General features: G+C 34.5%; 1 protein-coding gene across 1 annotated transcript; it reads left to right on the forward strand.

Annotated features, from left to right (window-relative positions):
- Positions 1-5,492: 5,492 nt before the first annotated feature.
- Positions 5,493-9,270, forward strand: LOC143626002 (putative WRKY transcription factor 4). Its single transcript, XM_077096203.1, has 4 exons — positions 5,493-5,909; positions 7,257-7,864; positions 8,707-8,859; positions 9,011-9,270. Exons 1-4 carry the CDS (start codon positions 5,604-5,606, stop codon positions 9,255-9,257), a joined length of 1,314 nt encoding a protein of 437 aa, XP_076952318.1. The 5' UTR covers positions 5,493-5,603; the 3' UTR covers positions 9,258-9,270.
- The last annotated feature ends 2,485 nt before the right edge of the window (positions 9,271-11,755 follow it).

Genomic DNA, 11,755 nt, shown 5'->3' on the forward strand with positions numbered 1-11,755 from the left:
CTCTCCCAAATAACAAACCCTAGATGCAGCAGACCCTCCCCTGCCAAAAGCAACGCTGCTATTAGCTCCCAAATATCAACCATAGGCTGCCTTCTCCCATATCTGATTAAAGCTACAAGACCGTTCATTCCCTCTGTTGTGGATCTGGTCTTTTGAATTGAAGCTCAATTTTTCGAATTCATACGGTAAACATTAATTCCTTTGTTTTCTCTTTCTAGATTCATGTCTTTAGTTGTTTAATTGACATTTTCAATTCCTTTGTTTAATTGACGTTTTCATTATTTAATTGACAAAGTTATCTGTTATGTGTTATTGCCGTTTCCTTTGTTTTCTCTCTTTAGATTCATGTTATGTGTTATTGATTGTATTTTACTTAATATTTAAATATTATAATTTTTATTAATTCTTCATGTAATACACAGGTCTCAAACTAGAGACATGAATCTAGAGAGAGAAAACAAAGGAATTGAAAATGTCAATTAAATAAAGGAATTGAAAACAAAGTTATCTGATTCTGTAATTAGGGTTTCAAAGACTTCTGGTTGACTTAATTGGTGACTGTGGAATAACTTCATAATGTGAAGAAGACAACTTCCATATGATTCTTGATCCAAAATATCAGAGACATTAAAAACATTACAGCTTTGCATCAATATTATCTCCTATTCCTCAGTTCAATGAACCAATAAGCAGCTTGTTGAATTTAACAATGGCCTTCAAAAAATATCTAAATTATATAATCATGATTAGATCCTTTTCAGGTATATATCTTTGTTACTTATGTGAATTACTTTTTCTTTTTATGGGTAAAAATTGGATTTTTACGCATAGTTGTGTTATTATGCAGATAGTTTATAGTTTGACTGTTTGAGGGATTTTTGCTCGATTTTCGCACAGCACATTCCAGGTTTCATATTCCTATAAGTCTGAATGAGGATTCTACTTGCCACATGGATCCAGGCATAGACGAGACACAATTATTAGAAAAAACTAAATTAATAATTTGGGATGAAGCTCCAATAGCTCACAAACATGGCTTTCAGGCTCTTGACAGGTCTTTAAAGATGTTATATCTTCTAATTTTTTTATTTGAGGAAAAGTTGTTGTATTTGGTGGAGACTTTCAACAAATCCTACGTGTAGTTCAAAAAGGCACTAGACAAGACATAGTAAGCGCCTCTCTATGTTCTTCTTACAGTAGTGAATGCAATATCTTGAGATTAACAAAAAAACCTAAGGTTAACTATGGGTAGGCCATCATCTGATGTTGAAGAAACCAAATTATTTGCAAAATGGCTTTTAGATATAGGTGAAGGTAATGTTGGCAGTCCTAATGATGGTGCTCCAACGATAGATTTACATGACGATCTACTTATAAAAGATTCTGTTGATCCTATATCAAAAATTTTTGACTTTTTATATCCTGATATTACGAGAACCAACATTACTTTCAGGATAGAGCCATACTTGCACCAACAAACGAAATTGTAATGAGATTAATGATAGTTTGCTCAAGTTTTTTCCAGGTGATGAAGTCGAGTAATTAAGTTCAGATACCATATGTAGTTCAGAATATATCAATGACACAGTTGGTACAGCTTTATACTCGCCCGAACTGTTTAATGGTCTAAGAATATCCGGACTACCAAACCACAAGCTTGTGCTAAAATTTGGTGTTCCTGTTATGCTCCTTAGAAATCTTAACCAGAACGAAGGCTTACGTAACGGTACTCGACTACAAATTATATCTTTAGGTACTCGTGTAGTTGAAGCAAAATTATTTCTAGAACTAACGTTGGACATAGAGTTTTGATCCATAGATCACCACTGACTCCAACAGACAACAAAATAGCATATAAGTTTCAAAAATGACAGTTTTCCCTTGTAGTATGTTTTATGATGAACATAAACAAAAGTCAAGGTCAATCATTATCTATGGTTGGTTTGTACTTGAAAGAACCTATATTCTCACATGAACAGCTATATGTCGCCTTGTCAATAGTTACAAGCAGATGTGGGCTAACGATTCTGATTCTTGATAAACATGGTAATCTGACCAATGCAACCACAAATGTAATGTACAAAGAATTTTTTCTTATTTGTAAAATAGTTGCGTAATGTTTGTTTTGTAATTCCTGTAATTTTAATGTAAGTTGTAATTGTATTAACAATATATGGTAATTGTGTTATGTGTTATTGATTGTATTTTACTTAATGTTTAAATATTATAATTTTTATTAATTCCTCATGTAATACACGGGTGTCAAACTAGTAAAACTTATATGTATGTAGATCATACTATATATTAGTCTTTACATGGGAGAGTGTAGAAAAGGAAAGTGTAGTCCAAAATTTGCCTCTTGGCAGAGGTGTGACCTAAATTCTAATGTGTTGTCTTTGCATGGGCTAACCAATATTAGGCCCACTTAGTGTGGGCTGGAATGTTGGGCCTTGGCCCGTTCTTAAGGGTAACTCATCAAGACATCAGGTATGAAGACAGCCAATGCAAACGCGTAATTTCAGCAAAACTCGCATTGCAAATTAGCAACAGTCTCGGTCAAGCGCCAACTTTACAACCTCGTCAAGGCAACAATATGACATATTGTTCATTAGTTGTGATTGAAGTGTGGTTGTGTCAAGTTGATGAAAGGTAACTTTATTTGAAAACATTATAATTTCACTTTGTATATTTCAAAATAAGTAGTTATTAATTCATTCAAATTAAATAACTCTTGGAATAATAATATATTAGAAAAGATGGGAGTATTTGGGGGGTGTCTATTGGAACATGTCGTGGGTACAATAACGTGAGAGAGTGGGTGCTGTGATGTTTGGTTCCTTAGATTTCATTTAACAATTGCCAATTGGCAAATTTGGGTTCTCTTATGAAACATGTCTTCTTATTTTATCATATAACCCCTTTGTGGTTTTAAGTTTTACATATTCAACTCTTGTGGTTCACGGAATAGTTCATTTTCATATATAAATATTGGCAAATTGGATTTTAATAATCTCAACTTAATGCAGTTGGTTGATAATAAAACCAACTTAAAAAGTAGTTATTGATCCCAACTTTCACACCGTTTTTTTTTCCTTAGACCTCCGTTAAAAAAAACTTAACAACGTTAAGTTTTTTTCCAAATTTCAAACTGATATTTTAGTGCTTTTGATCGGAATGAGTATACGAGTCGATTGATGTAAAACTTACCTCAAAACGGTGCTTCAAGCAGCTTGATTTTTATTAATTAAAAGTTTAAACACCAGACTTGAAGCATCCTTTAGTCGTTTGGACCACCACTTTGAGGTAAGTTTTACATCAATCGACTCGTATCCTTATTCCGATCAAAAGCCCTAAAATATCAGTTTGAATTTGGAAAAACTTAGCGTCATTAAGTTTTTTTAACGGATGTTCAATGAAAACAAATTGTGTGAATGTTGGGTCCGTGACAGCTACTTTCTAAGTTTGGATTATTATCTAGTAACTGCATTAAATTGAGATTATTAAAATCCAATTTGCCTTAAATATTTAGTAGCTTTATAATAAAAGAAATAACAACGTACAATATATACTCTCATGAAATTTGGTTGTTTTAGTAATGTGTTCACATTCAAGCTATACATATCACACGTCTATGGAGAAAAAGGGCATAAACATGTACAAAATATAAGCAAAGGAAAGATTTAACATTTTTTTTTTAAATTTTAATTTATATGTCGATGGAGACGAGGGTATAAACGTTAATACATCGATGACGATACATACACGATACACCCACGAATATAAAGAGATTGATGAACCATTAATTCTCACAATATGCAACGTTAAAATAACGTAGTACATGCTCACGACACCATAGTTGGCAAGAATATCATTCTTTTCATGTGCTTAAACGAATCCCGTGTATGTGACCTTATAACAGAATCTATGTATTTTTTACTTTTTTTTGTCTAATATTTTACAAATGGAACTAATAGTAGGCAAACAAATCTGTATTTATTGGTTTCACATCTATATATGGATCGTGATAGAATGAACTCAATACAATACTATAGTAAAACCAATTGTTGTCGTGCATAAAGACCTCACGCCGTATCGTTATTGATAAACCATAAGACCTTTTTTCACATAAGGAGGTCCTCTCCTCCTATGTTGTTAGCAACTCTATCAAAGCAAGCAATAAAGTTGGACATATAAAAAGGATGACCTCAAAAATTACATATTGCTTTAACTTTTGAATATAATCACACACACCTTTTGTAATAAAGGAGGTCCACTCCCTCTATTGGAAACAACTCTCACTTAGCATGCAATAGAATTGGCTATATGAAAAGGATAATCTTGGACGTTACATCTCACTTTAAATGTTGAATTTAGTTCCTCCACTTCTTTCCATCATTCTCTTATCTTAATGACTAAGACTTTTAGATGATGATTATTTGTTAGCATTCTTGAACTTAGACTCCAACCACAATACTATTGTTTTTGTTTAATGTTTAATGACATGTAGATATGGAAATTAGCTTTTCATCTATTTTGTTACTTAGCCCTGGAACACTTTTTTCATATTATTCTAGTCATAATTTTTCTTAATATATAGTGTTTTACCCAAAACATTTTTATTTTAGTTTACTCACATGTGAGTGACTGAACATTCATAATTTCCATCACCACTAACATTCACAACCATCCCGCCACCTCCAAGTACCATCTCCTAACCTAATTCACCAATCACCACCCACGTCTCTTCATCTCCTCTCACTTAAACCACAAAAACACCAAGTATCACCATCGCCACCTCCAGCCTCACATCTCCCAAATCATATGAACACATAGTTAGTTAAAAGATACTACTTGCTCCATCTCCGTAACCTAATATAAACTAAATTATCCTTGGTTCACAATTACCACACTGCACAAGTTGTACTAACCGACTATATGTTGTTTTAAATATGTTCATTTTATAATAAACTATACGAGTGTCAATACTATATGGAGTTTATTAATTTCGTTTTCGAGTTTATTGTCGTTACTATAAGTCTGTAACGAACCTAACCAATATCCATTGAATTCACGTCGTTATGTAGTCACAACTCTCAATATATGCGACGGGTTTTGTTACCTAGTTACCTTAAAATCACCCTGAAAATCACAACACTCCATAAAATCAAGTCTCTAACTAGCAATTAACAATTAAACAAGGGTATCAAATGTAACCCTACAAAACATGTAGGGAGAAAAAACAACACCTAAATATAGAAACATTTTCAGAAACCCCTTTTCGTATCTACTCCGTGGACTTTTTACCTAGTTTTCAGATTGTCTGAACACACAAACACCAAATCAATCTCCTCAAGATTCTCATCACCGGCAAATTAATATCCAATGCTCAATATTCACATCAACTTCAATCAAAGTTATTATTATTACTATTAATTATTCTTAATATTCTAAACATGGATGGAAACAAGGGTAGTAGTAATAATAATAATAATTCATCCTTGTCTGTCCCGTCGCGTCCATCAATTACACTCCCTGCGCGTTCGACAGTGGACAGTCTGTTCACTGGCGCAGGCGCCGGGGGCACGGACGCGAGTCCGGGACCGATGACTTTGGTCGCAAATTTTTTTTCGGAAAACGATCCGGATTCGGATTGTCGTTCCTTTTCGCAGCTTTTGTCGGGGGCTATATCGTCGCCGGCGAGGGTTCCGGACCGGGTTAATAATAATATGGGACATGGGTTTGGTAATAAAGAGATGGATAACTCCGGTGGTGGGAGCGCTGACTTTCAGTTTGTTAATAATGGACGGCCGGCCGGTTTGGTGGTTAGTCAACCGTCGGTGTTTACTATTCCGGCGGGTATGAGTCCGGCTAGCTTGCTTGATTCACCTGGATTCTTTCATCAAACTCAGGTAACAAAGTTTTCTATAGCTTAATTATTTTTATATGATTATAGACTTATAGTGGTTAATATTTATTTTGGATGAAAGTATTTAGAGTTGGTAAAATAATATGTTTGCCATTAATGAGTTATTCATGTGAATGATGATGTATATTGTATAGGTATGGGAGATTAAGTCATGATGTTTATGATACTTTATACAAATAAAAATTTAATTATTAATTTATTAGGTTTTGTTCATAAGTTCATGTGTGATTGCACCTAGGAAGCTCTTTAATTCCATGATGTGTTGTTGTAAATACGCGTTAACACGCATTTATGAGGCTAATAATTTTTACACGAACGGCCTTTTTGTTTTGAATGTGATTGATTAGGTGCGGTTGTGTAACTGCATAAATGCGTACCTTTTTTTATCTTCTGGTATATTTTATCTGCACTATGTACAAGTGGTTACTGTGATATTCACGATTCTCTACTGAAAATGGTTATGTGTTGAAGGCCCCTTATGGGCACGGCCATCTTCGAGATCCCCTTAAAACTTTAGGGCCTGGGACGAGTAAAAAGACTGGCCCCTAAAGTCGCGTTCTCAATTATGTAATAGATAGTTTTATAACTTTACCAATAAGGTTGGCTTTCAAAAGCCCAAAACAAACAAATAATAATAAAATCTTACTAAAATGACATATAAAATGAAGGTTTTTTCTATAAAAAAAATGAACATTAATTGTGAGAATTGAATTCATGACTTTTGTTTTCATAGTCTAGAACACTTTTCATCCAACCTTAAGAGTCATTTTGTAGGTTTTTATGTTAAAGCAAAGTTATATATAAAATATAAAATTTATTTTTTGATAATTATGGGTCTCTTAAAAGAATGAACCTGGATTCGTTGCCCTTCTTGCCCTCCCCTTGGGTAGGGCATGCCTACAGGCACTTCTGTGTGTTTCCATATATATTATCCACTTGTGTAGTTGGGTTATGATCATTCTACATGGACCACATGAAATATTGGTAGCATTGATATATAAGGCAACATTGATATATAAATGAGCAATAGTAGAGAATGTAAGAAATGTATTAGCACTTGTGCATATAGAAAATAATCATATGAAATGGGAGAGAGAAACTCAGAAAGAGGGGCAGTTAAAAAATAATATATGTACCATTTTTTTATGTCTCTCTTATGTACTTGCTTAATGCTTTATATATAGTGGAAAGAAATCTTGGACATTAGTCATTTAGTTGTGTCCCATCTTATTTCTAGGATAGTCATATTCTATATATGTTTAACTTTTGTATTATCACATATGTTTTAGACTTTTAGGCTTTAGCAACTCACTTCTAGTTATGTAACCAGGGCCCACAAGGAATATCTCACCAACAAGCATTAGCTCAAGTCACAAGACATGGTACACAAGTGCATACTCAAGTACCACAAATTCATTCTTTTAATTCTAAGCCGAACACATACCAAAGACTTCCACCATCCATCCCAAACCATAATACTACACATGAAATGCCCAATATACCCCCGGTAGCCGTCGATAAGCCAGCTGATGACGGCTACAACTGGAGGAAATACGGGCAAAAACATGTTAAGGGTAGTGAATATCCGAGAAGTTATTATAAATGCACTCATCCTAATTGTCCCGTTAAAAAGCAAGTCGAACGGTCTGTTGAGGGCTTAGTGACCGAGATTATTTACAAAGGACAACATAACCACCAACCGCCTCAATCTAAGCGTGGAAAAGATACTGGTGGTGGTAGTTCAAGCCAATACGAACAAGGGTCCGAGGGGCAAACGAGTTTTAGCCATTCGAGGTCAATGCATTCATTGACCATGAAGGATCAAGAATCTAGTCAAGCTGCATATGAGCATTCGGGATCAAGTGATAGTGATGAAGTTGGTGATGATGTAAGTAGAGGAGATGAAAGACATGATGATGAACCTCACGCAAAAAGGAGGTACTTTTAATATTATTATTTTTATTTACTAATATGGCGGTATTCATGGCTCAGATTGAACCCATGAAACCGCCTAAAGTAGTCATCAGTTTGGTCTTAAGATTGGTTTTCTTTTAAAAAAGTTCGTCTGGTTTACAAATTTTCAAACCGTACCAACAGTTTGGTTTACAGTTTATACTCGAAACCCATTAAAAAGAAAAACTGAAGCGAGTAGTAGGATGTTGGCCTATGTAACCTTCTATATTTTATGTTGGACTATATACACGTCGTGGGTTTTGCTTAACAATACATTACTATAGGAAGTGGGTCTTCTGAGTTTTAACTATTGAAACATTATTCTTTCACTGTCTTTCATGTTTTTTATATTAAGGTCCAACAAACCCAAACTGTGAAATTAACTGAATCGAAGTCAAACCATTAGTAAGAGTTTATTTGGTTGGGCTTTAATTTAATTTCAATGTTTTGGTTTTGGTTTTGGTTTTGGTTTGCAATGGTCAAAAAGGGTTATTGACTATCTGTCTGGCTTAAGATTTCACTTAAAACCATCAAAACCGAACCATAAACACCCTTAACTACTTGCATATGTGGTATAAGAAAATATGTATACATTTTGTCAAGTTGTTCAGCCTTATGAAGATTTTTACATTTATAGACATGAAGAAATACAAATATTTACACATTTTATAACTATGAACAGAGACAAAATGTACACTTTTCCTAAGTGATATATATGGAAAAAAGTTGCGCTAAGTCACATATGTGTTGTACTGTTCATGGTGTAATAACATTTCTTGTTGACAAGTACTATTGTTATACTAAGTTCTTGTACATATAATGTGTAGGAACACCGAGGTCAGAGATTCGGACCTGGTTGCATCTCATCGGACAGAACCTCGGATCATAGTGCAAACAACAAGTGAAGTTGATCTTCTGGATGACGGCTATAGATGGCGCAAGTACGGACAAAAAGTTGTTAAAGGAAATCCACATCCAAGGTTAACAATTTGTCTTAATTAGTTGTTTCTAATAATATGCCATTGATAAAAAGGTTGTTTCAAATAATAAGTATTCAGCAAAACAAACTATAAAACATATTTTGTGTTATATGGTCCAATAAACAACCATACAATGATATTTTATATGCAGGAGTTACTACAAGTGCACCAACCAAGGGTGCAATGTTAGAAAACATGTCGAGCGAGCCGCAAGTGACCCAAAAGCCGTGATAACAACATACGAAGGGAAACACACACACGACGTGCCAGCGGCTAAAAACAGCAGCCATAACATAGCCGCCGCCTCCTCTCAATATCAGCTGCCAGAATATCCAAACCGTCAACAACCACCACCACCCACCGGTCTTTTACAATTTAAAGAAGAACAAATAACATGATCAATTTAAGTTTGTTACAATTGTGTAAGTCATCTTTTGGTGAAGATTTGCCATAGTTGTTTGTTATAGTTCTTATTTGGTTAAATCATGTCACACGACAGGAAAAAGAGTAGAAGTTAGTTGAAAGTTCATATCATATATTATTGTTGTTGTAAATCATACAAAAGTTAGTGTGTCCCAGAAACAGTGGCTAGTGTTCTTTTTGGGCCAATGTTCTGTTTACTTTAACATTGTTAAGATCTTTGCCAATGTTGTGTTGTTTGAAAAATTGTTACAAGAATTTTTTTATTTTTATTTTTATTTTTTTATTATTTTTTATTTTTTTGGATGAGTCCAGTTGTGGATTAATAGATGTACTTTTGTGCATTTAATTTGTTTTCTTTTAATTAAGAATTGACGGTTCTAAAGTTTAACATATTCTAAAGAGTTAAGGATTGAGTGATTGACAAGCTTGTAGACTTTAGCCTATAATAACTTCTACTTGGCACTTGCATAAAGAGTTTTGAGGATGCAGGTGATTCTTTAACCATTTGATCTTTGAGAAGTGGTGGTGTGATTTTTCTAACACAACATGAAAATCACAGTTTTGGGTTTAGTTTAAACGGAAACACGTTTAATTAAACGAGTTAACTGCTGGTCTAGATGTTGGGTCCGTGAGTTGCCTCATAACTGAAATTGAGAGGGTATTTTGCATAGTTTGGACAATTAAAGAGAAATGAACATCACGATTCTTTTATTTAAACATGCAATTGTTTTATATGTATTTGTGTTTTAGAGCATTGTTATGCAACAACAATGATAATAAATATAAAAAATAATAATTCGGGTTAAACATGTTGTGTTTGTGTCAACCTATGAAAATTGATGTTTTCTTGACAAAATTTTTAGGTTCATGTCAGATTTAAGGATTTGTGTCAGGTTCAACCTGCGAACATGATCTATTTAACATTGATAATACGTGAAGTATATGTGTAAGATTTTTGAGCTAAAATTTGGAGATTGTATGTTAGAAAATGGATGAATGTACTCATGTTATATATAATAGAGTCTAATTTTTACGCATTCCCAAACAATGTGTAGTTTTATTTCAATGATTTTTTGGATGTTCACTTTCAACAATAAAAATTAAAACAAATAATATTCGTCATCTTAAATCTTTTTAATTTTACCCTCTAAAAGTGACAATGCATCCAAATGAAGGGTAAATTTAAAAAAGAAGAGAGAAAACTCAAGTGTACATCCATGAAGTGTGGTCAAAAAGCATGATGGTGAGGGTAAATTATATGGGTATGGTTATAATTAAATGAGTCATGTAGTTGTCTAAAGTCACATTATTATGAGCTACACCAACCTCCTATCATTTCTATTTTCCCATTATTAATTGCAATGGACCCCTCCTATTCCAATATTGGCCACACCTCATTTGTGTGTGTCTAATAGACAAAATTGCTTGATCAAATTTATTTAATTGGTTAATATTATTTTAACTAATCAAAAGTAGTTTGGTCTAAGCAAGATCATGAAACCATAAAAAGAAAATTGATTGAAATAGTTATATCTGAAATTGATATGACATGGGTTCTTTTGTCATTTATGTCACAAGTAAATTTTATTATTTTGTATATATATGACTCTGATTTAAATAAATCAATATGGTATTCAAAATGCCCATGGGAATATCCCCGGAATGATAAATATCAATATGGTATATTGTATTAAGAAATAGGGGTGACAATTTATATAAAATACGAGTGGGCCATTGTCTTTGATCACATGCTTACCAAAGAGGCAAATAGCATACTGAAGAAACACTAAGTGATCCGGGGCAGATTATAGATAATCTGGGGGCTAAGTAATGTTTCCCACGAGGATGAGGTTCAGCAGAGAAGATTGTTCTTCAGATGACCTGCAAAACAGACACCGTAAGCTCGTCACTGAGAAGGGGGGGTTCCTCCTTGTGACCACCCTCCGGCGTGAGAATCAGACTAGATTGCTCTGAATATAAGTGTATATTAAGAGATTGCTAGATAAGATGAGATATCAGATGATGTCCTTACCATTCCAAGGTGCTGGAGTATTTATAGCCGAAGGTAGGTTTCCTAGAAGGTACAGCCGGCTGAATAGTGACAAACAGTACTAGAGGGTGCTCCTCCTCGTACTGTTGTCGGTGAGCTGTCACCCTGTGATTGGTTCATGGGCTGTTCTGGTCAGATCGTCTGTTCTGCCCATACCTTAGTAGGTATAGTACAAAAGATCTTCCAGAAGCATACGGACTGGCTCATTTAGGCGGGAGTATTCCCGCCTTGCTCATTCCTTCATGTGACTACTGAAGTAGCTAGTGCCTTGTGCGTGTAACCTTGCTGTTAGTGCGGGTAGCCTCCCCTGATGGCTTGTATCCGCAACTGCGGGAACAGGCGGGGTACTTCACCATTGGGAGGCTTTCCCTGCGGGTACAGCTATCGTACTGCGCGTAAGGTTTTCTCTGAGCATGGTGGGTC

Source organism: Bidens hawaiensis, unplaced genomic scaffold (assembly GCF_021521415.1).
Source record: "Bidens hawaiensis isolate Kalapana, Puna unplaced genomic scaffold, B.hawaiensis_p1.1 tig00004282_1, whole genome shotgun sequence".
Lineage (NCBI taxonomy): Eukaryota > Viridiplantae > Streptophyta > Magnoliopsida > Asterales > Asteraceae > Bidens > Bidens hawaiensis.